Source organism: Dichotomopilus funicola, assembly GCF_033296635.1.
Source record: "Dichotomopilus funicola strain CBS 141.50 unplaced genomic scaffold C8A04scaffold_38, whole genome shotgun sequence".
In the NCBI taxonomy this organism is placed as follows: domain Eukaryota; kingdom Fungi; phylum Ascomycota; class Sordariomycetes; order Sordariales; family Chaetomiaceae; genus Dichotomopilus; species Dichotomopilus funicola.
The window spans coordinates 232,556-257,833 of record NW_026944059.1 but is presented as its reverse complement, the minus strand read 5'-3'; the positions used below and the strand labels follow the sequence as shown (position 1 = coordinate 257,833).

Here is a 25,278-nt window from a genome sequence, read left to right as displayed (position 1 = left end):
GAGAAAGGAAAATGTAGGGAGCGTCTCCAGGTCAATTAGTGAAGGAGAGCGAATCATCATCCACATCCCACCATCCCACCCATCTATTCACCCGTCCGTCCAAATACCCTACCATCCAGCCCCAATCAACCCATTTTCTTACCCAGCCAGCACCCCGTGTAATCCCCCTATTCATTACCCGCCCATTTTGTTGTATTTTCTTTCTTTTACCGTCATCTTTAATCCCAACGTCCATCCATCTCACCACGACAGCATGACCACGTCCCCTAAACGGCCGTCTCCTTATGATCCTTGTTGCCATCGTTTTTTTCGCTTTCGTGCTTGTCGTCGTTGTTGTTGTTGGAGGCTTCTTGCTCATCGTGCGAATCGTGCGTGGGGTTGTCATCCTCACTCTTTGGCGTCTCGCCCTCCTCATTATTCTTCCTCGTCTCCTGTTCCGCCGTTTCCGTTTCCGGCTCCTCGTTGTCATTCACCTCCTCCTTGACGTCCTCCGCCTTCTCATTTACCGGTCCTTTTTCCGTTTCGCCCATGTCCTTTTCCACATGCTTCTCTTTTTCCCCCTCTCTCTCCTTCTCCGTCTGTCCTTCTGCCTTCTCTGCTTCCAACCCCTTTACCTTCTCCTTTTCCTTCTTCCCTTTTGCCCTATCCTTGTCCTTCTCATGCCCGCCCCGTCCAAATAACCCGGCCAACCCTTTACCCCTCTCCCTTTCCTTGACTTTCTCCTCCTTCGATGCCTTCCTATCGCCACGTCCAAGGGTAGAGAAGGTCAGAGATTGCAACATGGCCGGTTTCTCGTCCAAAATGTCGCCCTGGTCCTTGCCGACGGCATCGCCCGTAGGTCCGAGATCATGTTCCGCCCCGGCCATGATATCTTTCTCTTTCCCATCCTTCCCCTTAGCCTTCTTCCTCTCCTTTTCGCGTTCCTTCTCCCGCTTCTTCTCCCTTTCCCGTTCCTTCAGCCTCTCCTTTTCCTTTTCTTTCTCTTTTGCTTTCTCCCTCGCCTTGACCTTCTCCTTCTCCTCCACACTCTTCTTCTCCTTTTCCTTGTCTTTATCCCTTCCTCTCTTTCCATCTCTTTCCCGTCCCCACTCCCATTCCCACTCCCATAACCCCCTTCGTCCCTGATGTCGCCTCCACTCTGCTCGTGCAACCTTCATCAGCAAATCCTCATCGGATACTGGGATCCACGCTGTAAGAGCCTTCATGGCATTCTCAAAATCCGAGTCCAGCAGCACATCACGCAGTGCGTGAATCAGCGCGGCCGCGGTAGCATGTAGCACGTCTAACCCCTTAGGATGTTGGGCGGTTTGGGCGGCGCTGTCTTCTGCCTGAGGAGCTGTGGCGTTGTAATACACTGGATTGGACATCGTAGCAGTGATGGGCGAGGTGGAGGCTCCAGGGAGGATCGTGGTGCCGGGGAAAATAGTGGTAGGTTCCGGCGGGCAGTCGCCGAGGAGCATGAAAACGTCCCAGACGCGCAATTGGGCGGGGAAAGGAATGGAGAGATTGAAGAGGGTTAAGTACCAACGGGTCCCGTAGGCGGTGGCATCAATGGCGAGTTCGTTCTGTCTAGCGTTAGTACACCTAGGCAATGGATAATCCAGAAGAGAAACATAGGAACATAGAAACATACAAGCTTGTTCTTAATCTCCTTCCCCGACCCGCCCAACCACCTCCCCTCAAAATCCGCCAACGCCGCCATCAGCCCCGCGAATCCCGGCTGATACAGTCTCTCCAGCCCGCGATACCGCCACAACCTAACCATCATCACAAAGGCCCTCTCCTCATCAAAGTAGCACAACAGCGTGGCCGCCAGGCTCGCCATCCCCTGCACATACCCGGTGCCGGGGAAATAGAGTGAGATGGCATGCAACACCCGAAACAGTAACCGCTGGCCGCCACGATATCGGCGACGGAACATGATATGGCCATTGACCGTCCGCGGCACGTCCAGGTCAATCTGCACATCGTCCGGGGACGCAACAGCCTGCAAACGGCGGAACTCGGCGATCAGGTAGTCGTCCGTCTCACGTGGAGTGCGGTTGTGTTCGTGGTTGTGGTTGTGCGCGGCCGCGCTAGCACCAAGGAAGGCGTACCAAGCCGCTGACCGCCAACAGTCGGGAATACCCTTCCACACACGGTCAATCAGCTTGGGTGACGTTGTATCGAAGGTGTAGGACATGCCCTGGCCTTGCGGACCCTGGATCTGCTGTGGATTAAACTGCGATTGGGCCTGGGGCTGAGACTGTTGCGTTTGGATTTGAGTGAGATGGTCAGACTCTGCGTCAGCAGCCGTAACAATGGTGGTTTTGACGGCGGTTGCCATCTTGCGCCACTTCTCGGAACGCTCCGCTTCCTTGCGCTTCTGTGCCTCGATCAACCGACCCATCTTCTCGTCATCTGATATGCCAGTCAACCCAGCCTGCAGGGAAAGCATCTCGCTGGCCTCATCCATCCAGCGGCGCTCACGGTTGTGCGGTAGGTGGTTAGTAGCAGAGCGGATCGACGAGCGGGTTGACCGGCGTGAGAGGGACGACAGCTCTGAGGTGTAGGTGTTGAGGGAACGCGCCGAGACCTTGCGACTCGGTGGCCGGGCGAAACCGCCCGGCAGCGAGGCCGAGTACGACGTAGACGGGCGCTTGGTCAACACATTCCTCTGTCTGACCGAGAATGGCGAGGTCCGCATCGTAACGGGTTCGGCGCGTGACGACGTGGGGCGCTTGGGGTTAATGAAACCATAGCGGTCGACCTCAGAACCTTCGAGGTCGGCCCAATCCTCGATGCCACCGGCGCGCTCATATTCGTGACGAACGTAACTATCTCGTAGAGGCGACAAAGAATTGACCGAGCGAGGAGTAATCGACGTAGCTTGGGGTTGTTGACTGGCGCCGGGAGGAAGATCGGATGCTGAAGGAGGACCGGATGGAAGAGATGAACTGAATCACGGGGGACGTGGGTCGATTAGCAAAAACAATTCGGGAAAAGTGTCTCCAGTGAGAAAGCAGAGAGAGTGTGTGAGAGAGGGTGGTTCTGAGAGTGACAGAGTGGGGGGAAGACGGCAGGAAGACGACTCTGAGGAAGAGATCAAGCACCAGAAGGACGAGGTAGGCAAAAGGAAAAAGGAAAAAACTCAAGGAAACCGTACACGACGTTCTCTTCCTCCTCCGACGGGACTTCCGCAGTAGGTTCGAGGCGGTCCGGGTAGGAGACGCGCCCCCCATCTTCCCAGTTCAGGTCGTCGCCGGATTCATAGAGCGATCTCACCTTTTGTGATTCCCTCTCTACATCCATCGACGAGACGCGAATGCTGGGCACGGACGGCGCGTCGGCGGGAGGCCCCGCGCGGGATCTGTCGGGCGCCGCGGCATTGGTCTCGTCGTCGGCCATTGTCGTAGTTCCAGCGCGCGCGTGGGAGGAGGAGGGTTCGATGGTGCGAGTCGCGTATTGATGTTGTTGATGATGTTGTTGTTGTGGGGATTGGCCGTGCGCGGGGTGCGAGGTGGAAGAAGACATCAGAGATCGCAGAATGCCGTTCTTGCCCCCAAACATGATGCTTCCCCTCGTGGAGAAGGACACGGCGTTGAAGTCGTCCCAGAGTTGATCATCGGGGATCCGAGTGGTGATCGGCGCAAAGGATTTGTCGGCCGACGAGAAAGGGGCAGAAACCGAGGCCACGGGATGTTCCCTGGTGGTCAGCATGCTAATGTTAATGTTCGCGGGCCCCTGGCCTGTCGGCAATGCCCCTGATGGTTCCGTGAGGGGCCACCCCTGTGGGGCAGGCCTGGACAGTTTAGGGGATTTTGGCGGCCCAGAAGTGCCAGCCGAGCCCCGCACTACGGGGCCCGGCTCGCTCATCTGGAGCGCTGCAGCCCTGTCTGTGCCAAGCATCCCGGCACTTGAGGTCACCATCTTTTTTCGCAGTCGTCTCGATCCGTCCGGAGCCATGGCAAAACTCTTGCCCTGTTTCTCGGTCGTGAAGGAGGTGCGTCGCCTGAGCGAAGGGGGCGTTCGAGTGGGCGAGCTGAGGGAGGATTCCACGCTTGGCCGGGGCCGGTTTTCGCTCTTTTGGACTGGAGGTTCGACCTGCTCAGGAACGGGAGCCGGGATGGAAACCGTCAGCGGCCGGGGCACAAGCCGGCGGTCCAGGGTCCTCCTGGGGGGGTTTAATGGGTACCGCGGCTGAGGCGTGCTAGGTAATGCGGCGATTTCGTCATCGACGGAGTACACCGACGGCGTGTCAGGAACATCAGCGTCTGAAGCGTCAGAAAGGTCAGAAACATCGGCGGCGTTAGCAACGTCGGTAGTGTCGGTCGCCAAATCGTCGAGGAATATCTTTTGCTGCAGCCGGATGGGGTGCTGCTCAATGTCCTCAACGTCGTCCTCCCGGAGCGTGATCGACGACGAGGCCGTCAGTGTGCCCGAGTTCCTCTTCTTCCACTCCTCGTCACTGTCGCTCAGCTGCTGCGAGGGTGGTGATGGCGGTGATGGCGAGGTCGTTCTTCTCTGTGCACGGAACAGCGGATGCTCTTCTTGCGGCGGTGCAATGGGCGGGATGATAGAGATGGGCGATGTTGGGGATCTAGGGGACCGCGGAGACCGAGGAGACCTAGGAAGAGAAGATGGCGGGGAGACTGTTGGTGCAGTGCGGACCATCAACCGACGCGGGTTTCGAGGAGGGGGGAGCGGAATGGGGGGCTCGGCCTGTTTGGTCTGCTCGTAGCGCAGTGCAACCAGGCCGGTGTCGTCTCGGAACGAGGTGAGACGAGCCGCTGGTGGCCTCGGCCCGTTGCGTACACTGCCAAATCTCTGAGGTGCCATTGTTGCGAGTTTCGTTGGTGGGTGTTTGCTGCTGCTGTAACTCTTTCCAGTTTTGGAATGATATGTTCCAACAGCCACGGCAAAGGGATAGCTTGGTCCAAACTTCGTTCTTTCCCAATTCGGTTGTGTAAGTTGAGGTCCAAGTTGAACCAAGGCGACCAGAAGGTGTACCACGATGTGAGATGGAAGCTGGGAGACGGGCAGCGATGTGTGTGCCCGTTGGCGTAAGAGGAGAATTTGTGTTAAATAGATTGTCTTGGTTTTCTGTTTGTACCGTGGTGGTCGTCCGTTCCACCTTATGGTTGCGGAGCCGGTCTCTCACTTGCACTGAGAGGTCACAAGATGTTTCACTGCGGGGGGCCAAGGTGTCCAAATTGAAACAAGCCGACGGGAGGTTTGCTCGAGGTCGAGAACGGCAGTTCATCTAAGTTGCCAGAAATAGTTTGACCGGGTCGAGGCGGCAGGGAGGGGGCTTCTTAATTATCCCCTCATGCCGTCCGTGAACACCGGGAAGCAGAGAGACACTTCCTAGTCCAAGGTAGGCGAACCGTGGTCACTCCCACTTCCGTTTCCTCTTCCACCAGTCACACTTGCGGCCATTTTAGACCCTGTTTCTATCCGTTTTGCGTTGGAGGATAGTGCAGGAGTCCAATGGGATCTTCCGGGGCTTCTCAAAGGGACGTGGCTTTCAGTCGTCCCCGCAGGACTAGTCTTTCATCGAAAACCTGGTAGGTTGCGGGTGCGGTGAGAAAAGCTCCGTGAATTGATATTCTCGGTCCGGTCCATCCACAACCTGCGACAAATGCCCCACCAACCGTCTTCTTGTTGCTGCCCGCCGTTGGCTGCCGGGAGTCACCCACTGCGTAACTTGAGGGCTGGGTGTGCCTTCCCCAATTTACCGGGAGAAGCTTTGCACTTTCTTCCATTGCAACGCCAACCCTGGCCGATGCGAGCCAAGCCCGTTGAACCCTCGATTACCGGGCGGGTCCCATGCCGGTCTCTGCCAAACCCGGGCACTCGAATCCAGAGTTGCCGATCGCGAGAATTAGTTTTGATAGCGAAGCTGCTCGGTGTCGATGGTCTGATATCATACATCGGCCGATCAAGAAGGGCTTGCTGGCTCGCTAGAGTATCTTGGACGAGGTCCGTTATGGGTGCGCGACACACATGTGCCTTGTGCTACTAACACTTACACATTGGAGGACCAATTGGGAAACTGCGTTTCATTTCGGCAGTTGTGGGCGAAACGGCCGGGGGGAATCACAACGCCCACAAATCGTTTGTTTCTTTCTTTTCTCCTCCTTGCCACCTTTTTTGTTTTCCGTTTCCCCGTTTCATCCCCCACTCCACGAACTTTTTTAAGCCGGTTTACACTATACCATCATCCCGCATACCCCATAGCTATCGCCATTTATGGCTGGGCCCAAGCAAGCCTTGATTAAAGGGCTCGCGGCACCCCACTCCGTTTCCCCGCGTTTGTGGGCGGCAGTGGGGTAAAAAGGTACCTCACTGAATCTCCTGCTTCACACCCCAACTCACTCATTCAAACAAAACTTTGGTCGCAAAAAAGGTGCCCGTTTGAATCGCCAAAGCATACACCTCATAGCCATCGCGCAGTCCCCGGGCATCCGGGCAAGATTCCAGTTGAGCAACTTGTATTGCGTGTTGTGTCGTTGTGTGACCCCTCATCTTGACCCTCCCCACCAACGGAATCCCAGGGTCCGGCTCGACGATGCGGTGCGGGTGCCGGCGCGGCGCCATCAAGCGATTGGACCCGCGCGACGTGGCATCAATTTAGCCAGCCCATCCCTCCCCCATTTCCCCCGGGTCTTGGCCATTTCAGGCCCGGAACGGAGGACGGTCGGAGCCGTTAGGGTGGTTGAGGTTGCCTCCTACCGGCCGCATGTCTCAGACGTCTTTTTTTCTTGTCTTCTTTGTCTGCCTCCGTGCTGCCTTTTTCGGGCCGGCGGCTTTCTTGGTTCCTCGTGGCGAACAAAGGACCTAGGATTGTGACAACCTTCTGCGCAGATTTTCGGGTTTTCATCAGCGAAGGGCCAAGTTGACCTATGTCTAGGTTGTCATTCGAACGTTATGCCGAAGAAAGAAACATCTCTGACTCCGTTCTCAACGTCAAGACCCAGCACCGTTTTCCCATTCTGGATATTGGGCCTCAACGAAGTCTCGATCGCTCGCTGCATGTCGGTGCCGTTCTGTGTCACCTGCTTCGCAACGCAAGCGAGGCATGCAGCTACCCCGTTCTTAGCCCCAAACCCAATTCCAAACCCCAATGCACAAATATCTTCCCCCCCGCCCTCTGATTGCTCGCTCGCAAACCGTTCCTGAACCACTCCTCAGCGGCCAGCTGTCCACCTCATTTCCCGTCATGCACACTTCCACGGCCTCGCTCAACCCCGACTCAATGGAAGACTTAACAACTCATGAAAAAACGCTCGTGTAGAATTTTCAACCCCGCCGTCGCCCACCGTCGTCCCGTCTGAGCCCAACGCAACATTCCAATATTCCTCCAGTTCATCACACCAAAGAACCCCCCCGGTCCTCCCACGCCTTCAATGAACAGCGGACCTCGAGGAAATGAGATCCCCAAAAATCAACGCCATGAAACCCATACAGTCCCAACCACGTCGCCGATATTCCCCATGCTCGGCGCGTTTATCGATTCCACGCTTCAAACCTCCGCATCCCACGGCCGCTTCTGCCAGCGTTTTCGCGCAGGATTCCACCCGACGTTCACTCAACATCATGCCGAGCGGCTATCAACATTTCCCTTTGCCCACAATCGGCGCCGAGGATCATAAAACGAGAATGCGGTGAGGTAGGATGTGATGCGCCCAGCCGAGTAGCGCTTTCCCTATCCCCAAGCTTTGTGTTGTCCATCCGCCAACGGGACGGCCACGTCACGAAAACGATGAAAATTCTGCTTTCAAAATCTCATGCCATGCCTTACTTTCCCCATTGCCCAACTTCCTTACCCCCACGCCCCGGCCAGACTAGAGTTGAGTTGCCCGAAGGCCACGCGGTCTTTGCTGGCGCAATTGAGATGGTCCCTTGCAGCTTGCATGACATGACATGGCATGACATGGCCGCAAACATTGAATGGATAGCATGGATGGAATGTGAAGAAAAGAGAAATCAGCGGATTGCTGCAGGTACAGCGCAGCGGGCAGCACAGCGGGCAGCACACAAAGCCACAAGAACTTGCAGCGGAATCCTGTAATCCAACGAAACTGTTTCCTCGTTTGTTTTATGAAACGAGGGGTTGGGTGGGTGACAACGGTACATGTACCTTCCTACCCGCAAGGCAGTCCTGGTTCTTTGAAAGACCCTAATGAAAGGAAAGTCATCGTAGAGCAGTCTTCAACAGGCTTCACTGAAAAGGAATACTATGCACATCTCCGACTCTTCACCCATCCAGCGCGGCCCGTATCCGGCGATGTACTATGTATGCGCCAGCATGTGAACGTGGACGTGGACGTGGGCGTGAACGGACGGGTATATGCTTAGAAACCTGCGGGCCTCCGCAACTTCATGCCCCTCGTTTTGGTAGTAGGCCCGGTCGCGGGCGGGCCGGTAAGTATTGTGTTTGTTGATGTAAACACCAGTTTGGTGTCGTCACATTCCATGTTATCTTTTGAGGAATGCCCTTAAGTTCTCGAATTCTCTACTGCCACATCTTATCTTGCCCACCCCCCCGATGAACGGACCCTCTCTATATCAAATTTATTACCCCCTCTACCACCACTCCTACGATCAACTCCCAAAATCCCGACAAAATAACCACCTTCTCTCACACCCTCCAACCCAACCCCTACGCATCCTCATCATCCCACTGCCCCTGCCCATAAAACCCCCCGCCCCCCCTTCCAGCCCCATTCCCACTACTCCCACCAATACCACCACCTCCCGCCCCCGCGCCCCCTTCAATCTTCTCCAAAAACTCCGCCGGTATTGTCGGGATGTACTTCCGCTCCCTCTCCCGATTCACGCCCCCAAAGCCCGCCCCAAAGCTGATCAGCATATCTGTCACGCTGGGTAACGTGAACGGGAGCATGAGCGCCGGGTCAAGAAGTAAATTCGGCGGGGCCTCGTCGTCGTCATCGTCATCGTTGGTGTTCTCGTCTTCTCCGTTATTTGCGGGGGTTGTGGCCGCTGTTTTTGTGGGATCAGTGTTGTGGGGCGTTGTTGGTGCGCTGTTGTTCTTTTTGCTGGCGCTTTTTGGTGTTGCTGGTGGTGAGGAAGCTGCTGCTGCAGCGGCGGCGGCGGCGGCGGCGCGATTGCGTTCTCGTCGGAGGGCGGCTTCTTTTTGGATGGCGACTAGGTATTTCATGGCGCTCTTTGGTAAGCCCTTCTCGCCGACTTCTGGGCGGTAGTGTGTAGCGGCGTGGATAAGTTGCTGTGGGGTGAGGGCCTTGAGTTGTTGGAGGGTGCCGACGAGGGCCTCGAGGTCGTCGGCGCCGAGGGAAGAGAAGCACTGCAGCCATTGGAGCAGTTGGATAACGGGGTTAAGGTGGCGCCGGGCAGCATCGACGGTGGCTTCGCCGGACGATTTCATCTCGCCCTTTTCGTAGTGGTCGGGCTGTCGGTTGTTCGAACGCGCCCAGTCCTCTAGTGTGGAGATGTTCATGCGGATCTGCATGGCCTTGGTGCGGGCTAGGTATTTCCGGTTCGACATGATGCGGTTGAAGAGTTCGGCGCCCAGCCAGTAGATGAGCTGGGAGACGATTTGTGCTGTGATAACGGAGTGGACGTCGTATAGGTCAAGGACGAAGAGTGTCGAGGAGAGGAGTGAGGTGACGTTGCGCGGGGATGGCTTTGCCCGCTGCTTCGGGGACGGGGGTCGAAGCCGCTTTTCTAGTGGTTCTTCCTTGACCTCCTTTTTTCGCTTGAAAATCTTCCACTCGTTCTGGAACGTGATATCTTCAAACCCCGGTATTGTTTCGTGGTCCAACATAGCAACATCCAGAACCTTGTCGAGCCGGCGCTCGGCATCCCTAACGATTAATATAAATATTTCGTTCACCAGCTCAGCAAGCTGTGCCTGGAACTCGGTTGTGGCCTCAACCAAGCCGGTGTCCTTTTTGAGATAGTGTAAAAGCAGCGTTCCGTTCGACATCCAGAACGCTAATATGGTCATATCCCACTGGTGCTTCTCCACCACACTGTTAATCTTGGTCATGGCGGTGATGAGCAGCTTCGCTAGGAGCTCGGGGCTGGAGTGATAATGCGCGTACCGCGCGCCTAGGAATATCATATTCGCCGGTACTGGCTTCTGAGTAGGCGATCGCTGTGGTGTCATATTGGTGATGACGATATCCAGGATGCGATCCAGTTCGTTTTCCTGGAAGACGAACATTTGGTCGTGTAAACACCTCGACCAATCAAACTCTTGTTGGTCTTCTTCTTGGTCCTCGGGCGACTGACCATGTTAGCAGGAACGGAGTGTAATGGAGTAAAGCAGAACCCAAAAAAAAAAACCGGACTTACCTCAGGCTGATCGTCCATACCTACATTCCCGAGGTCTACTTCAAGATCACGGGCACTCTCCATCATCATGCGCCGCCGCATCTCATTCTCAGCTAGTTCTTCCTCAAACTTGTCCTGGCTGAACCCAGGGTTGTAAAAGTCGTCGGTTGCACCAGCCGTCCCAATGCCGTATCCGCTCAAGTAAAACGACATCTCGCTATCGGGAGCCACGAAATCGAAGGCTGTCCTCCCCGATGATGTCTTCGCCTCCGTGGAGGCCCCATTGTCTAGCAGTAACTTGGCGATGCCCTTGTGGCGGTTTGTCATGGCCCACATAAGGGCGCTCCATTGATTGCGGTCCTGCTTATTGACGTCTGCCCTAGCATCAATGAGGGCTTGAACTACCGGCTCGTGGCCCTGTGGTTGGCGTTAGCGAGAGTGAACGGTTCCACGCCCGGGGGTATTGCCCATGTCCCAACTCACAAAACAGCTAGCGTATATAAGAGCAGATGTGCCCTCGTCGTCAGGTGCATTGACGTCGATATACTGCTTCGACTTCCCCTTAAGAATCTTCTGGACCGACTCGATGTTGCCATTGCTGGCAGCCATGATAAACGCCTTCTGTAGGATATCCCTCTTTTCGTCATCCGACCTCTTCTCATCCGTGGCAATAGCATCTTCATCCTCAAAAGCGGCGCCGGCGGCATGCGCAGCTTGGGCGGCCAGCATCTCCATCAGCCGGGATTCGCTTTCAGGCCCACCCTTTGTTAGGTCCTCGCCATAGTTGTCGTCGAGCGCCAGGTCGCCAAAGGACATCGGTTTTGCGATCATTGGCGACGTCAAGAACTGTGATTGTCCTAGATGTGTCACGTTTAGAACAAGATCACGAAAGATGTAACATGACGTAACGGGGAACACCAAGGCCGTGATAACGACGCAAGCAGGAGGGGCAATACCAACCTTGCCATCCATCATACATTTCCGTTTCGGGCACCAGGTCGGTGGACACATGGCGCCTGTCGTCGAGGGATCGTGGGAGGTCGGCGGGCAAGGTCCTCCTCTTTGGAGACAGCGAGCCGGCGTCGGCTTCGAAGCCGCCCTCAGAGTCCCCGAGATCCATGGCCCAGGGTGACGCGGTGCATGCGGCGGGGAGGGTCGGTCATCGGTTCACTCGGCGGAGGCTTTTGGAGTCGGGAGTGCGCTTTCGGGGGGCGCGCTCAATGGGTGTGTTGTCTGAACTGTCGAGGATCGGGTTAGGGTAATTGACGGGGAAATCAAGCAGTTATGTGTGGGAAATAAAGGGGGACGTGGTCGAGTGATACCTTTCCGGTCATTCCCCCTCCAAGCGATGGTAATAATGAGACGTGCCCGAAAGCGGCTTGGTCACAGTGCTGGGGTTCTGGGCGTTGCACAATGAACCACCCCACATTGATGGCCCGTGCACTCGAGCTTTATCGATAAGAATCTTTCGAGATGCTGTCAGAGAGACAATACACATTTAGCGCGTAACTCAGTTTGGTTTGTTTCTTTTCTTCATGTATTTTTCATAGTGATGCACTGTTTAATTGAAGCGCATCTTATCCGTGCCGTGATTTCTCACCCTCTGTTTCAAAACGTTTAAATCCTCATACCCAACCCGTCCATAAGACTCAAAGGCTCGTAAACCCGATTAGCTCGAGGACGGAAATTGGAGGCTGCAATTAGGGGATGTCAGGAAATCCATATGTGTTGGGAATTGGTATCAATTTAGTTATTCTCATAATTTTTGTCTTCTTTTTTATTAATATTTACTTTTACCATTTTCCGCCCGCCGCTGTCACAATTTTCTTTTCCTCCCACACTCCATCCGATCTCACCTGCCACCCGCCCCCCTCAGTTCGGTCTCATCCCCATGCCCCCTCGCTCAGCCTCAAACAGCCCGCTTCCCAAACACACGCACACGAGAAACCCCCCCATCCGGCACCATAATCAGCTTCACATGTGTAAACCGCCGATCCTTCACCAAACTCTCAACCGGGTGCTCCGTGTCCGGTTTACACTTAATCGGCTCGGCCACACTAACCCAACCCTCCGCATCCGCCGCGGGATATCCACTCTCCTTCCACTCAATGGCCTCCAGCTTGACCTGCTGCGGGTAGTTGCCCCGGAAATTAGCCGTGTCGACCAGCAAGCTGTGGACGTAACCCGGTGCGCCGAGGCGGATGATGGTCCAGTCAAAGTGGCCCTTGGTCCGCGACCGCGCTGTCTCCCACCCGTCGCCCATGTCCTTGCCGCGGTTGGGCAGGAGCAGGTTGTCGGGGCTGCTGAAGTGCTTGTTGTTACAGGCCACGACCACCCCGGCGTTCTGCGCGGCCGCCAGGTCGAAGATAGCGTCCTTGTCCTCCGGGAAGACGGGCACGGCGCGGCCAAAGAGCCGGAACCGCGCGATGCCGCCGTCCGGGTACATGTTGAGGCGGACGTGGGTGTACTGTTTAGTGGTGGGGGTGTCCAACTTCCAACCAAAGCGCTGGCTCGGGCCGCATTCCTGGATGCCGAGGATGGTTTCCCAGCCGCCGCGGGTGCCGCGCCACGAGAGCACCTCATCGTCGTTTTGGCTGAAGCAGCCTTCGACCGAGATGGCGGGCGCGTGGTTGCCTGAGAAGTAGGCCGTGTTCACCTCGACGCCCTCTACCGTGCCCGAGGCCACGCCGAGGCGGATCACGACCCAGTCGAAGGGCTCCGGGTTGTGCCGGCGGGTTTCCCAGCCGTCATACCAGGCGCCTGTGTGGACAAACTTGCCGGCCTGGCGGATCGGGGCCTTGGGGTTGATGAGGTTGGCCGCTTCGGCGAACCATTCATCGGAAAAGCCTAGGATCTTCCCACCGAGGGCTTCCGAAGTGAGGTCTGTTTATTTTTGGGAAAGCTTTTGGATTAGATGGGAGTGGACATGAGAAAACGTAAAGTGAAGGACACTGACGAACCAATAGCACCAGAGCGGAAAGTGTTGTCGATGTCGTCGGCAGCGATCGAAGTGGCCTTCACAGCCTCAAGCTTATACTCAACGTCTTCCATGTTGCTGATAAGATACACAAACTAAGATAAAGGGGTTGGGGAGCACGGGACGGCAAGTAAATAGCAACCAAGACGTGATAGAGGCACACTTAAGCTACGGTACGGTACTGAATTAAGGGGGAAAAGGAGGGGAAGAACAGGACCGTTTCCCTTATCTTTGATCCAGGCCGAGCGGTTGGGCCGTCCCACTGAGCTACCGATGCCTCCCGAGAGCGGAAGGGGCCACAGGCTAAGTTGTTGTGGGTATCCATCGGCCGGCTCCGTACGGCCTTCTTCTCATTGCCACTGGCCAGACTTTGCAGAGACGGAAAACAATCGAAGTTTCCACTTTTTCCCTCTGACTGCTCTCTTTTGGTCGCGTGCGCTACTAGATATGGCGGCGTTTAGGTAACGCCAAGATTTTGTTTGCCTGTGCTCTACAATGCTTCCATACCTGGGTAGGATGTACCTTACCAGGTATCGTCGACTACACTGTCCATCACATGTTGTCTGGAGGGCTTCAGACCTTCAGTTAAGTATAATCATGTAAAACATTCCTCAGGCAACTACCAAGCGAGAGCAGAGGCTTGGAGCATGGAACGAAAGAGTCCAAGACCTGGAGAATCTTGATTCTTGGCATCAAGCCGCCGCAAAACACGGGCTCGGGAGAAGGAAAAACGCGGGGCAAGCTGCAGTGACGAAGTGGCTGCAGTTTCCTCGGGAAATGAAATCACTGCGAGCTTATTGGCGGGTAGTCTGGGGTCGCTCGGCCCGATGCCGTCATGGCCCGACGGCGGTCCCTGCTAGAGCAAAACACTTGTGAGAGCTTCATTCGACCCGGAGTTTATGAGTTTAATTCGTTGCTTTTGAGTGAAATGAAATGTAAGCATAGAATTATTTAAAATAAGAGATAAATTCGTCCCATTTTCATGGAAAGTTTTAGCGAGCTGCTCCAACATCAGAGCTCTCTACCTTGTGAAACAAACAAGGCCGGAATTCCCCTCAGGTAGCTATCCGTATTACTACAGCTTCCCCGCAGCTTGCGCCATCACCTTGCTCACCGTCTGTACTTTGCTCATTGCTCCTCCCAGATTCAGCATCAACTCCCGCTTCATCACTGCTTTTTGCAACCCTACCGCATCACCACTGAATCGAGCGCCTAATCGAACCTGCACTCGTGCTCAAAACTGGAGATCGAAATGTCCTCATCTCCCGAAGCACCACCGCCCGCGGACAATGAAGCGCCCGAGCAGACTGAGAGTGAACCTCTGCTCGGAGGACCCGGCGATGCCACACAGAAACCGGATGCGCCCATTTTCTCTAACCTTTATCTCGGTATGATTAACCGCTATTATGAACGTTCGGGAGCAAATGAAGATAAGAAACAAAAAAAACCGGGCAAAAAGCATTCTAACAACCGCCCTCCTCTAGGAACCGGCTGGCTCGCTCAAACCGGCGGCATCCTCCTCCTCGCCATCATCTGGGCCTCCGTCTTCACCAACCCGACCCTCCCGCTGGTCTCCCCACACCCGCTGCTCCAGTCTTTGGGGGTCTACACCGTGCTCCAGGCCATTCTAATCCTCCAGCCCACGACCACGCCCCGGACCAAACAGGCCGGCCAGCGCGCGCACGTTTTCCTGGTTCGTTTACTCACTCCCTCACTCACTCACCTACTCAACCACTAACCTCAATCAACAAAACAAAAGCACCTCCTCTCCTTCCTCCTCTTCCTAACCGGCACCACCATAATCGAACTCAACAAACACGTCAACCACCTCGCCCACTTCCACTCCCCGCACGCCTACCTCGGCTCCCTCTCCGTCCTCTTCCTCGCCCTGCAATACCTCTTCGGTCTCGCCACCTGGCTCACCCCGCTCTCCCGTTTCATCTTCCGCACCGAGGCCCGCGCCAAAAGCCTGTGGCGGTATCACCGCGCGTCGGGGTATGTAGCGCTGGTGTTGCTGTTGGCGACGGTGGCGACGGCGGTGGAGACGGATTATGTGCGCGGGGTGCTGGGGATTAGGCTGTGGGCGGTGTTGGTGGCGGAGGGGTTGATTGTGGTGGGGGTTGTGCCGAGGGTGCATTTGAGGAAGTTCAGGGTGGGAGGTGGGGTTGGTGTTGGGGTGACGGCTGTGGGAGGTTCGCAGAGTTGAGGTTGGGGGAGTAAGGTACACTTGGTTGAGGTTTGTTTGAAGATGGACTGAAGATGGGCTGGGTTGGTTGGGGCAGGTCTTGGGTGCGATGGGACGGGTGTGAAGGGAGTTGAGATGGAAAGGCCAGGGTCATGATTTTTGTCTGATGTTTGTTTCTAGGGAGTGGTCCAAGCCTGCACTTAATTAGGGACGGAAATACTGGACGTCCAAGGATTCAGGGTTCGCGCAGAATGAGAAAGTAATTACGGAGAACGAGACAACTTGTCACTTGAATGTGGAGAAGAGAAATCTTCACTAGTATCAGTCCCACATTGGGGCCAGCATGTTGAAACCACTTGATATATCATTACCTACTACAGCATCCATCATCATCTCCGGGTATACGGACGCCAGACATATTCCAGGCCTCCCCTTCCTCCCATAATGTACGTGACATGCTGTTACAATTCACAACATACAATACAACCCTTCGACATCATCCCTCCTCATTTCATTACTGCATCATCCCTCGTCCATCGTCCTTTCATCCACAAGTTCATTCAAAACGTGAAGAAGGCGTATCCCAGAAGAATCCTCCTATCCCGACTTCGCTTGTCGAATGCAAATTCGTGTGCGCCCTTCGCACGATAATATACTATTAGTGTAGGCATTTGCTGCCTGTCTCCTCGTCCATACTTTTCTTTTTGCGGCCTGCTGCTTGTTGCTTTGCCTTGGGATTTTTTCTGATATTCTGTTTTCTGTTGCTGTTCCTTCGTGTTCGTGTGTTCGATTCGATTCGATTCAATTCGTATTCCGGCAAGCCAAATGAGTTACTGCCGCCGAAAAATGGTATATCCATGTGGGTTAAACAAAAAAGAGTGTCGCGAAATCAAAAATCCAACCGCCAAACTCCGGTGCTCCATGGGTGCCTCGGTGCGCCATCCGGCGCGGGTATCTTTCAAATGATTGTGGGGGGAAGGGTGTGTGTATGTGTTTGTCTGTGTTTTTCTTCATCTCTGCCCGACTCGCTTTACGGGTACGGCTGAGCGGCATCGATCGGCCAGTCGTCCTCAGTGATGCTGGACCAAAAGAGCCAAACCAGAACCACAGACACAAGCGTGAACAAGGTCTCAAACAGGGCGCCGTCGATGGCCCCCCTGGTGCCGTTGCAGATGTACGGGCTGACGACGAAGTCGAACACCTGGCCGACGGCGAAGGTGACCGCGGCGGCGACGAGGAACAACATCGGGCGGGTCTCGCCGAGAATGCGGATGACGAGGACCGTCTCGAGCGCAAAGTAGACCACAATCCACACTAACGGCAGAAGCAGGTACAGCACGTAGAGCGCATAGCTCCTGTTGGTGCCTTCGTAGCTGCTGTCCCAGTAGTGGGTGAAAGAGAGGCCGGCATCGAGGGCGACGTAGCCGACGCCGATCAGGAAGGCGAGCGAGGAAGCGACGAGAAGACCGAGCGAGAGCGGCGTGCCGTCGTCCATCAACTGGTAACCGACGATGCCATTGAGGAAAAGGGTCCATGTGGTTGCCGCGATGGCGCCAATGTGGATAGCACTGAAGGCCTGCTCGTCATGTCAATTAATGAGGGGTTCTCTCACGAGGGGCGTGTCAAGTCAAACGTACCACTCGCACATTGTCGTTCAGCGGAAAGGCTCCCACGGAAAAGATCTCACATATCGAGATGAGCAAATACCCCAAAAGGAACGCTTGCATTTCCCTGTAACACCGTTAGCAGCGTCCAACAGTGATTGCATTGCATAGGTAATACGGCTACTGACCTTCGCCCAACAGCTGCTCGCTTCCTTTCCGACCGAAGCAGGAGCCCGGCGGTCACGACGATCGCAACGCCACATAGTATTATGGACCCTGGAGAGGGGTATTAGCCACAACTACTCAAAAACCAGCCTTGTGGGCGTGGTCTTAGATGGGGGCACAACGCACCGAGGTTGCCCAAGTGTTGCCCGTTAGAGAGCGGGATGCCTGTCAATTCGCAACCGAGCCATGGCCCGGTTTGATTGTTGGTCTCCGACAAGATCTATGTGGTCGTGTCAATGAATGAGACAGCCATGCGTGGGCGGAAGACGCAGATTATGTCTGCTTTTTGAGATGGCACTTACATTGCAGACGGGTAGAGTCGAGTCCCGGCAAAACTCCTATTGCGCGAGTTCGTGGTTAGCACATGCGACCAATTCCCCGGATTGTGTCGTGCTAGATGTGTCGTGTGTCGCTCACATTAAAGTTTCCAAACTTTGTTGAACCCATTGTGCAAGGTGGAGCCCCGGAGCCGTGCGATGCGATCCGTTCGAGTGACGCGACCGAGATGCGACCGAAAGTGTCTTGTTTTGTTCCAGCGGGCTGCCCAGCCAAAATCCGACACACCTCCCTCTTTTAGGTTTGAGGGTGTGAATATTTTTTTTTCCCAATTGTCGTGTGATTTTTTCTATCCCTTCGCCCACTCCGATCCCTCACCGACCATCCGGGTGAGCACAGCGTTGGCCGGGGTATGCGGTGGTTGGCGGTGGTTGGCGGTGGAGAATCGAATCAAGGCCCTGCAAAACTGGCGGGCGGTGTCCGTCGTGGTTCGGGCGCGTCTTTCTTTGCTTCTCCAAAGGTTGAACCCAAGTCTGACCGAGTCCCTCTCGTCCTTTGCGGTGTTATCGTGTCTAAAATGCTCGCGGGGGTATGCGGGTGTGAAGGGAACAGGTCCGGAAAGGCAATTGAGGAGGCCCGGTGCGTTTTGAGGGGCGGGAGGGTGCGTTGCTGCGGGTGATTGCTGTGATGTTGGGGGAAGAGGCGGCGGCGCAGGAACCAGCTGGGGGTTTTGGTCAGAGCTCCGCAATATAAAACTCAATGCCCTGTTGCTGGCTGGGGGAAGCGTTCGTCCTTGACTCCTGGAGCCACTCTCGGGCCAGGAACAAAAGCTGGCGCGCCCCATTTGGCGTGGCACGCAGGGGGGCCCACACGGGGTGTTCGGCATCATGATTGGCTAGAGGGCGGGGGCACTTTCCCATCCAGGAACAAGGCCCAGCCTCTCGCGAAATGACGCTGAGACTCTGCCCAACCAGTTTGTGATTTCGCTCGTCCGGGTGGATGTTCGGATGGATCGCTCCAGGGAACCACCGACTTTCCCCGGATCGAATCGAGGATTGTGAGATCGGGAGATGGCAGCGCAAACGACACAGTACACTAAACTACGAAGTATAATGGACGGGTTGATGAGGATGACGGTTTAATCATCGCCTTCTATAATTACGCAGCGCTTTGCATTGCCTGTTGGCTCTGCTGATGACAGATGGGACGGCGCAGGTTGCCGGGTTGCCCGTTCGGACAGGGATGTTTCTCGGTCCCAGATGACGGCAGGCCCGATGTCTCTTGCCGTCACAAACCTTGGAAATGGTGCCGAGAACGGGCGAACTTGCCAGGCAAGTTGATCGCAGGAATTGGCGACTCGGGGGATTGGCACCTGGCAATTTGCCTGGCGGGCTCTCAGGACTACATGCAGTCTCAGAGGGGCGTTTAGAGAATATGCAGGGTGAGGTGGACAGGTACGTGCTGCGCTGCGTGGTTGTCTGTGCAACTCGGATTCGAAACAGGCTTTCATCCAAGCCACAGTCCCCCACATTCGGCCAACAAACAGCCAGCGGAACTCGCGACTGTTGGCCTGTGGCGCCGGCCCGGTGGTGGGCCAAATTGAAGGTTGGGTTGGATCTTAAGGCCGAACCCCTGTCTTTTCTAATTGTGTCGCTTCGGGCGCATGAAGGTTTTGTGGCCGAGATTACGCGGTGCAACGACAACGAACCGGGACTCATCAGTTAACGTCAACCGATAGTTTACTGTGTACCTGGGCCACCTAGTCCGACCACTAAAATACCAACAAAAACCTTCAGTTTGGCAGGATAAAGGCAAAGCCTGTTGCTCATTAGTCCTCCAAATTCTAAACTTCTTTAGAGCTATGCAGGGTGTAACCCACATATTCGTTGACAGTCTAGTTGTCTCTCACTCGATCAAGTTGTTACGAGAGGGTTCATACCCACTGGCGTGCGATCGGGGTCTCCTGCGTAACTCCAGAACTAGTAGTGCAGTCAAGGCGACAAGCCCAACACACAATTTAGAAGCCACCGTCCCAAGTGTTCACAAGCCAGAGTCGAAGAGCAAACAGAATTGCAGAATTTCAGGATACGGAAGTAGCTAACTAGGAACTTCACACGATTGAAAGAAACAGCCTCCACTCAACTCTTCCCAACTTACCTTGCCAAATCACTCACACTCACCCCCGGAAACCACAGCCTACTTAGTCAACAGCGGAGCGGCAACATACAAATTATCAAACCGCTTGTTCAGCAGCGACGGCATCCCGGCCAACCCAGCCAGCGCGGTGTCCCAACCAAACGCCTCGGCCCACGATTTGACAAACTGCGTCCGGCAGCTGCTGGGCTCCTCTCCCGCTTCCTCGGTCTTCTCGGCCTCCTCTACCTCCTCCGGTTCACCCTCCACCGGAGCGCCAGCAGCACCAGCCGCCTCAACCTCCTCCGCAGCCTGATCCCACGCCGGCGTCTCCCAAGCCTTCCTCACATCCTCCCACTGCTTCGGCGTACCCGCATCAGGCGGATCCACAATCCCAACCCAATCCCCACTAGCAAGCGTCACGGCAGGGAACAGTTTCTTCGCATCGAGATCCACCCGGTCGGCGTCGAGGATGATGAAGGTCTGCAGTTTGTCCTCGGACATGGTGGGCGGTGGACCGGTCAGGAGCACGCCCATCATGAGGGGGATGCCGCCGTCGTTGGGGTTGAGGAGGGTGGTGATGTTGTTGCCGCTTTGTTTGGGGTCGAGGGAGGCGTCGTCTGGTTTTATGGGTTAGTACTTGTAGAGGGTGATGAGGAGAAGGCTGAGGGGATAGGAGGAAAGAAGAAGAAGACTTACAAACACCCCACAACCCCGTCGGCACACTCTTAACAAACTTCTCCATCGGCCACGCCCTCGGCGGATCATCACTATCCACCTCCGTGATACTAATCGTGACCGACGAGTCCAACACATCCCCCTGACCGAGATGCATAGGCCGGGCATGAATAGCATTATCCGTATACTCCACCACCGGGTTCCCGCCCGAGTCGGGGTCGTCGGGGATGACATTCCCGTGGCTGTCGACCTGCTCCGCCTTGGCAATGGCCATCTTGCATCCAAGCACAAAGGAGAACGTGCCGCCGCGGACGGTCCAGGTCTGGTTTTGGGAGCGCTCGGGCTTGTCGGTGTCGTTCATTAGCCCGGTTTGGGCGAGGAAGGTGTGGCCTTCGTTGGGTTTGGGCGGGCCGGTGTCGTCGTCGTCGTCGGCGTCGGCTGCAAGCACAGAGAGGGGTTCTCCGCTGTCGTCGAGCTCGACGATCCGTGGGTTAAACCCGGGAGTGGGAGTTCGTGCTTCTCTGGCAATGGACTTCGCCTTCTTGGGATCTGTCTTGCTGCTGGCCTGCAAAACAAGATGATAAAACCCAAGCAAATCCGCCGGGCCCTTCTCCTCCGACCCACTCCCAAAGTTGATATCAAACTTATGCACCTTAATATCAACATGCACGGTCCCAGCCATCGGCGGACCCCACAACGTCAGATCCGCGCCCACCTCAACCGAGATATGGATATGTATCAACCACACATCCAAGTTAAACCTCACCCCCACACTCACCCCCGCCTCAGCTAGGAAATGGAACGGCTTGTAGTTGATCAAGAAATCCGCAAACGCATCAAACCACGCCTCGATCGGCCCCGCGTGGAACGCTGCGTGCAGTCGTCCACCGCCCATGCAGGCTTTCGGGGTGATGGCGAAATACGCCTGGCCCGTTATTGACAGCGACCCGCCGAGACTCCAGCTGATGCCTAACCGCGGCGGGTTGGGGTAGCCGTCTGGCACGGCAAACGCTTGGTGGTAGCCGCCGAGGGTAAACACGAAGTCGCCGATTAGGGAGCGGTCGGCGTGGGGGGCGTCGAACCAGTAGCAGAGTGCGAAACCACCCGTCAAGTGGCAGTTGGGGTCGAGGATGTAGCTGTTGGGGGAGAGCTGGGATTCAGCGCGGAAGGTGCCGTAATCGAGGTCGATGACGACGGCGAGGCCGAGTTCCACGTGGGCGAATTTAACTTTGGAGGCGGAGGTGGGGATGTCGGCCAAGGCGACGGCGAAGAGACCCATTTTGATGGACTGGCCGAATTGGATTACCGCTACGGCGTCTAGGCTGATCATCTGGAAGGCATCGATTTTCATGCCGGCCGCCGCCCAGTAGGTGTCGCCGCGGGGGTGGAACCAGCCGTCAGAAGCTGGGCTGGTGAGACGTTCGAGGGTGGTGATGGCGCTCTCGGTGGCGCCGCTGAGGGAGGTGGATTTGACAAAGGGGAAATTAACGATCTGGTCTGCTGTCGGCACGCGCACTTCCGAGTTATACCCAAACCCGCCTGTGACGCCGGAGATCTCGGCGAATTCGAGGGTGACGAGCGGGCCGTCGAGACGGGCAAAGACAAACACGGAGCGGAAGATGTCTTGCGGTTTTTGGCCGCCCTCGGGGAGGGCCTCGCCGTAGAAGCCGGCGGCTTGGAGTTGGTAGGGGACCCAGCCGACGATGATGCCGCCGGCGTAGTAGTCGAGGCCGTCTTTGGATTTGCCGTGGCGGATGAGGCCGGCGAGGGTGAGGGGGGGTTTTTCGAAGGAGGCGGCGAGGCCTTCGAGGGTGGGGAGGAGCATTTGGATGCCGGAGAGGGCGAGGGAGGTGATTTGGATGTTGAGGCGGAAGCCGATGAGGCTGAAGGCGAGCGGGCCGAGTTCGAAGGTGGCGGTGAATTTGATGTGGAGGGTTTTGTTGGCGTATTCGAGGCCGATGTTGTTGATTTGGACGGGGCCGGACTTCTTTTTGAAGGGGGCGGTGGAGGAAGTGCCGTCGGAGTCTTGCTCTGCTGGCGGGTCTCCTTTTTCCTTTTCCTCTTCTTTTTCCTCCTCTCCCCCTCCCGTCACCGACTTCTGCTGCTTCGGCTTTGCCTTCTTAAACTCATAATCCAACACACACGTCCGCTCACCCTGCTGACTCTTCGTCACAACCGCAAAGTGCGACCCAGCCGAGATCAACACATCCCCGGCGTCCTTGGTCTGATTCCTATCCTTCGCCACGAGCGGGTGTCCCGTCAAGCTCAGCGTCTTGTTCAGCACATCAATCTCAGCCCGCGTCAACCCGGGCGTGGCCTTGTTCTTGTTCTGCCCCGTCTTGTCCTGCACCCACATCACATACAGCTCATCAAACGGCTGGGCGAAATTGCCGATCAGTGGGAGGTCCACCTCGGGCAGGCCGACAAGGCCGAACTTGACGAGGCGTTTGGGGGGGAGCTTGGGGTCCCATTTCTTGAGGTGGAGTTGTGCAAGGACGAGGGCTAGCTCGCCGATCTGGACGGAGCCCATGAACTGGATGCCTTCTTCGTCGCCTGTGGTTTTCTCTACGGCGAGGTGGATCCCGCCCTCGTTGTTGTTCCCGTTGATCTTGGTGTCGGCTATGAACGGGGGCAAGTCCAACGGGGCGCTGTCGCCGAGCATGTCGTCAAGGATATCACCAAGCGTGGCCTCTTTATCCTGGGCCTTCAGCGAGGCCGTGAACTTCCAACCTTTCCCGTCGTCAAAGGTGAAATCGAGTTTCAGCGCCAGGTCGGCGACGAAGATGAGTCCGTCAAAGGCAAAGTGCGTGCCGACCGACTTGCCCTGCAACCCCGGGGCCGACTGGTTGCCGGTGTAGGTGTAGTCCAGCGTCAGGTGATCAATCTCGAGGGAGTCGATCAAGGGTATCACGTGATCGACCGAGTTTTTGTCGAAGAACTCCCAGAGCGTGGAGGCGTACAGGTTGCGGAGGGAGGCTTTGAGGGCCCAGGACTTGTTGGCGGAGTCGTAGTCGAGGGAGCCGGAGAGGATGGCGGAGGTCTGGTGTTTGGAGGTGGTGCTGGGTGTGAGGATGGCCATGATGCCGAGTTGGAGTTGGAAGGTGGTTCGTTTGTCCCAGTCGAATTGGGCGGCGAGGTTGATGCGGCCGAGGTCGACTTGGGGGACGGTAGAGGCCTGCTCGCCGGCAGTGGATTGTTGGGACTGGATGGTGGTGCGGAAGGAGAATTGGGTTTGGGAGAGGTAGAGGCCGGCGGTGGTGATCTTGGTGGGCACGTTGGCGGGGATGTTGTCGATGGTGTGGTTTGGGATGAGGGTGGTTAGGTCGATCTCTGTGGCAGGTGATGTGGTGAAGGGTTGGATGTCCTCTGCCTCGCTGTAGTAGGGGTCTAGCACGCGGTTTCCGTCCGTGTCGAACCCTTCGCTGTGTTAGCACGGTCTCGAACAAGCAGGGGATAAAAGACAAGAACACTTACAAGTCCAAAAATCACCGTTAATGGACCCCATCCCCCCCAACTCCGCCGACCAGTTGTACCCAAGCAAAAAAGCCGGTCTCTTGCTCAAGTTACTCCCCTGGCCAAAGTCCCCCGAGACCTCAATCTCCACGCGCACCCCCGCCAGCGACGGTTTGCCATCATCATCCACATCCACCGTCACCTTCACCCTCTGCAAATGCATCCACCCCTTAAACAAATTGTCCAAAATCCCCTCCACCCCATCCATCCCCGCATCCCCAGGCAACAACCCAACCAACCACTTCACAATCCCCCCCAACCCATCCCCCGACTCCATCTTCAAACTCACCTCCAATCCCCAATCCTCCGTCACCACCAAGCTCAACAACATTCCCGCCCCTCCCACCGTACACTTGACTCCAAACTCCACCTCCCCGGCCACAATCGGCCCCTTCCCCTCGCTCGTCTCCCCAAGCACCATCAATTTCTTCGCCGCGACGGTAAACCCACCCTCTGCGAACTCCAACCCCGGCAGCGCCGCCGTCAAAACATCCTCCAGCACTTTCGCCTCATCCAGCTCAAACTCCACCCTCATCGTCCCCTTGAGCTGCTCCGCAGGACTAAACCACAACGCATTCCGTCTCTCACCCGCCTTGTTCCGTTTCAACGTGGCCGTCACCAAATCCAGGCCCTGGATAGGAAACCCGTCCAACAATTTGCCTAAGCCAGCAAACGCAAACAACTCAGCCACGGTAGCCGTCGGATCGGTGGTGGTAGCGGCCGGGTCGAGACCGAAATAAAGCGGTGCTCCGTCGTCGAACATACCCGGCGCCGGAACGCGGGAGAGGCCAGAGACCGGGTCGGCGCCGAAGGTGAAGGCTAGGGTGTCGGGGGTGGAGGTGAAGACTACCTCCTTATTGTCCTTGTTGATCAGGGCGAGACGAAAGGAAAAAGACTGAATATTCAGATCGGTGGCATTATCAAACGCCACCGACACCTGACTTTCGTTACCATTCCCACCGCCGTTGGCATCCCAATGCGTAAACCAAGTCGCCCACTTGTCACTCTCATCCAACACAGCGGATGTGTCGGTGCCAGAAGGCTTGGCGGCGAGAGTGATACCCTCGTCGGGGAGAAGCGAGAGGTAGGTGTCGATGTTTTTGGTGGCGGCCGAGGGGGTCAGGACGTGGGCGGTGGCGCTGGATTGTTGGCCGCTTTTGCTGGAGTAGATGTAGTATTTGGTGTCGTCGGCTGCCGCTGAGACTAAAGGGCCGGTTGGGGTTGAGATCAGGGAGCCGGCGATGCGGCCGTTGGCACCGGGGACTTGGGCGACGAGACGTCGGTGGTAGGGGGTTATTTCGGTGATCATGGTGGTGGTTTGTTCGGTTTTTCTTGGGATTGGGTTTTGGTGTTGTCGGTGCTGTGTTGTGTTGTGTTGTGTTGTATTC

The 25,278-nt window shown here is 56.1% G+C and overlaps 5 protein-coding genes across 5 annotated transcripts; 1 reads left to right on the top strand and 4 right to left on the bottom strand.

Moving 5' to 3' along the window:
• Positions 1 to 266: 266 nt before the first annotated feature.
• C8A04DRAFT_29402 (uncharacterized protein) lies at positions 267 to 4,818 on the bottom strand (the record flags this gene model as incomplete). Its single annotated transcript, XM_062780997.1, has 3 exons — positions 267 to 1,565; positions 1,634 to 2,936; positions 3,146 to 4,818. 3 exons carry the CDS (start codon positions 4,816 to 4,818, stop codon positions 267 to 269), a joined length of 4,275 nt encoding a protein of 1,424 aa, XP_062636371.1.
• Positions 4,819 to 8,644: 3,826 nt separating this feature from the next.
• C8A04DRAFT_37870 (uncharacterized protein) lies at positions 8,645 to 13,350 on the bottom strand (the record flags this gene model as incomplete). The annotated part of the gene is made up of 6 exons (XM_062784033.1): positions 8,645 to 10,252; positions 10,321 to 10,716; positions 10,783 to 11,156; positions 11,260 to 11,398; positions 12,215 to 13,182; positions 13,260 to 13,350. 6 exons carry the CDS (start codon positions 13,348 to 13,350, stop codon positions 8,645 to 8,647), a joined length of 3,576 nt encoding a protein of 1,191 aa, XP_062636370.1.
• Positions 13,351 to 14,528: 1,178 nt separating this feature from the next.
• Positions 14,529 to 15,482, top strand: C8A04DRAFT_29399 (eukaryotic cytochrome b561-domain-containing protein; the record flags this gene model as incomplete). Its single annotated transcript, XM_062780996.1, has 3 exons — positions 14,529 to 14,664; positions 14,761 to 14,969; positions 15,036 to 15,482. The coding sequence occupies 3 exons, from the start codon at positions 14,529 to 14,531 to the stop codon at positions 15,480 to 15,482; spliced, it is 792 nt and encodes a 263-aa protein (XP_062636369.1).
• Positions 15,483 to 16,491: 1,009 nt separating this feature from the next.
• On the bottom strand, positions 16,492 to 17,737 carry C8A04DRAFT_37867 (chitin synthase III catalytic subunit; the record flags this gene model as incomplete). Its single annotated transcript, XM_062784032.1, has 6 exons — positions 16,492 to 17,037; positions 17,099 to 17,192; positions 17,254 to 17,341; positions 17,417 to 17,510; positions 17,593 to 17,628; positions 17,708 to 17,737. 6 exons carry the CDS (start codon positions 17,735 to 17,737, stop codon positions 16,492 to 16,494), a joined length of 888 nt encoding a protein of 295 aa, XP_062636368.1.
• Positions 17,738 to 19,762: 2,025 nt separating this feature from the next.
• On the bottom strand, positions 19,763 to 25,199 carry C8A04DRAFT_12761 (uncharacterized protein; the record flags this gene model as incomplete). Its single annotated transcript, XM_062777450.1, has 4 exons — positions 19,763 to 20,319; positions 20,399 to 21,302; positions 21,417 to 23,794; positions 23,852 to 25,199. 4 exons carry the CDS (start codon positions 25,197 to 25,199, stop codon positions 19,763 to 19,765), a joined length of 5,187 nt encoding a protein of 1,728 aa, XP_062636367.1.
• Between the last annotated feature and the right edge of the window lie 79 nt (positions 25,200 to 25,278).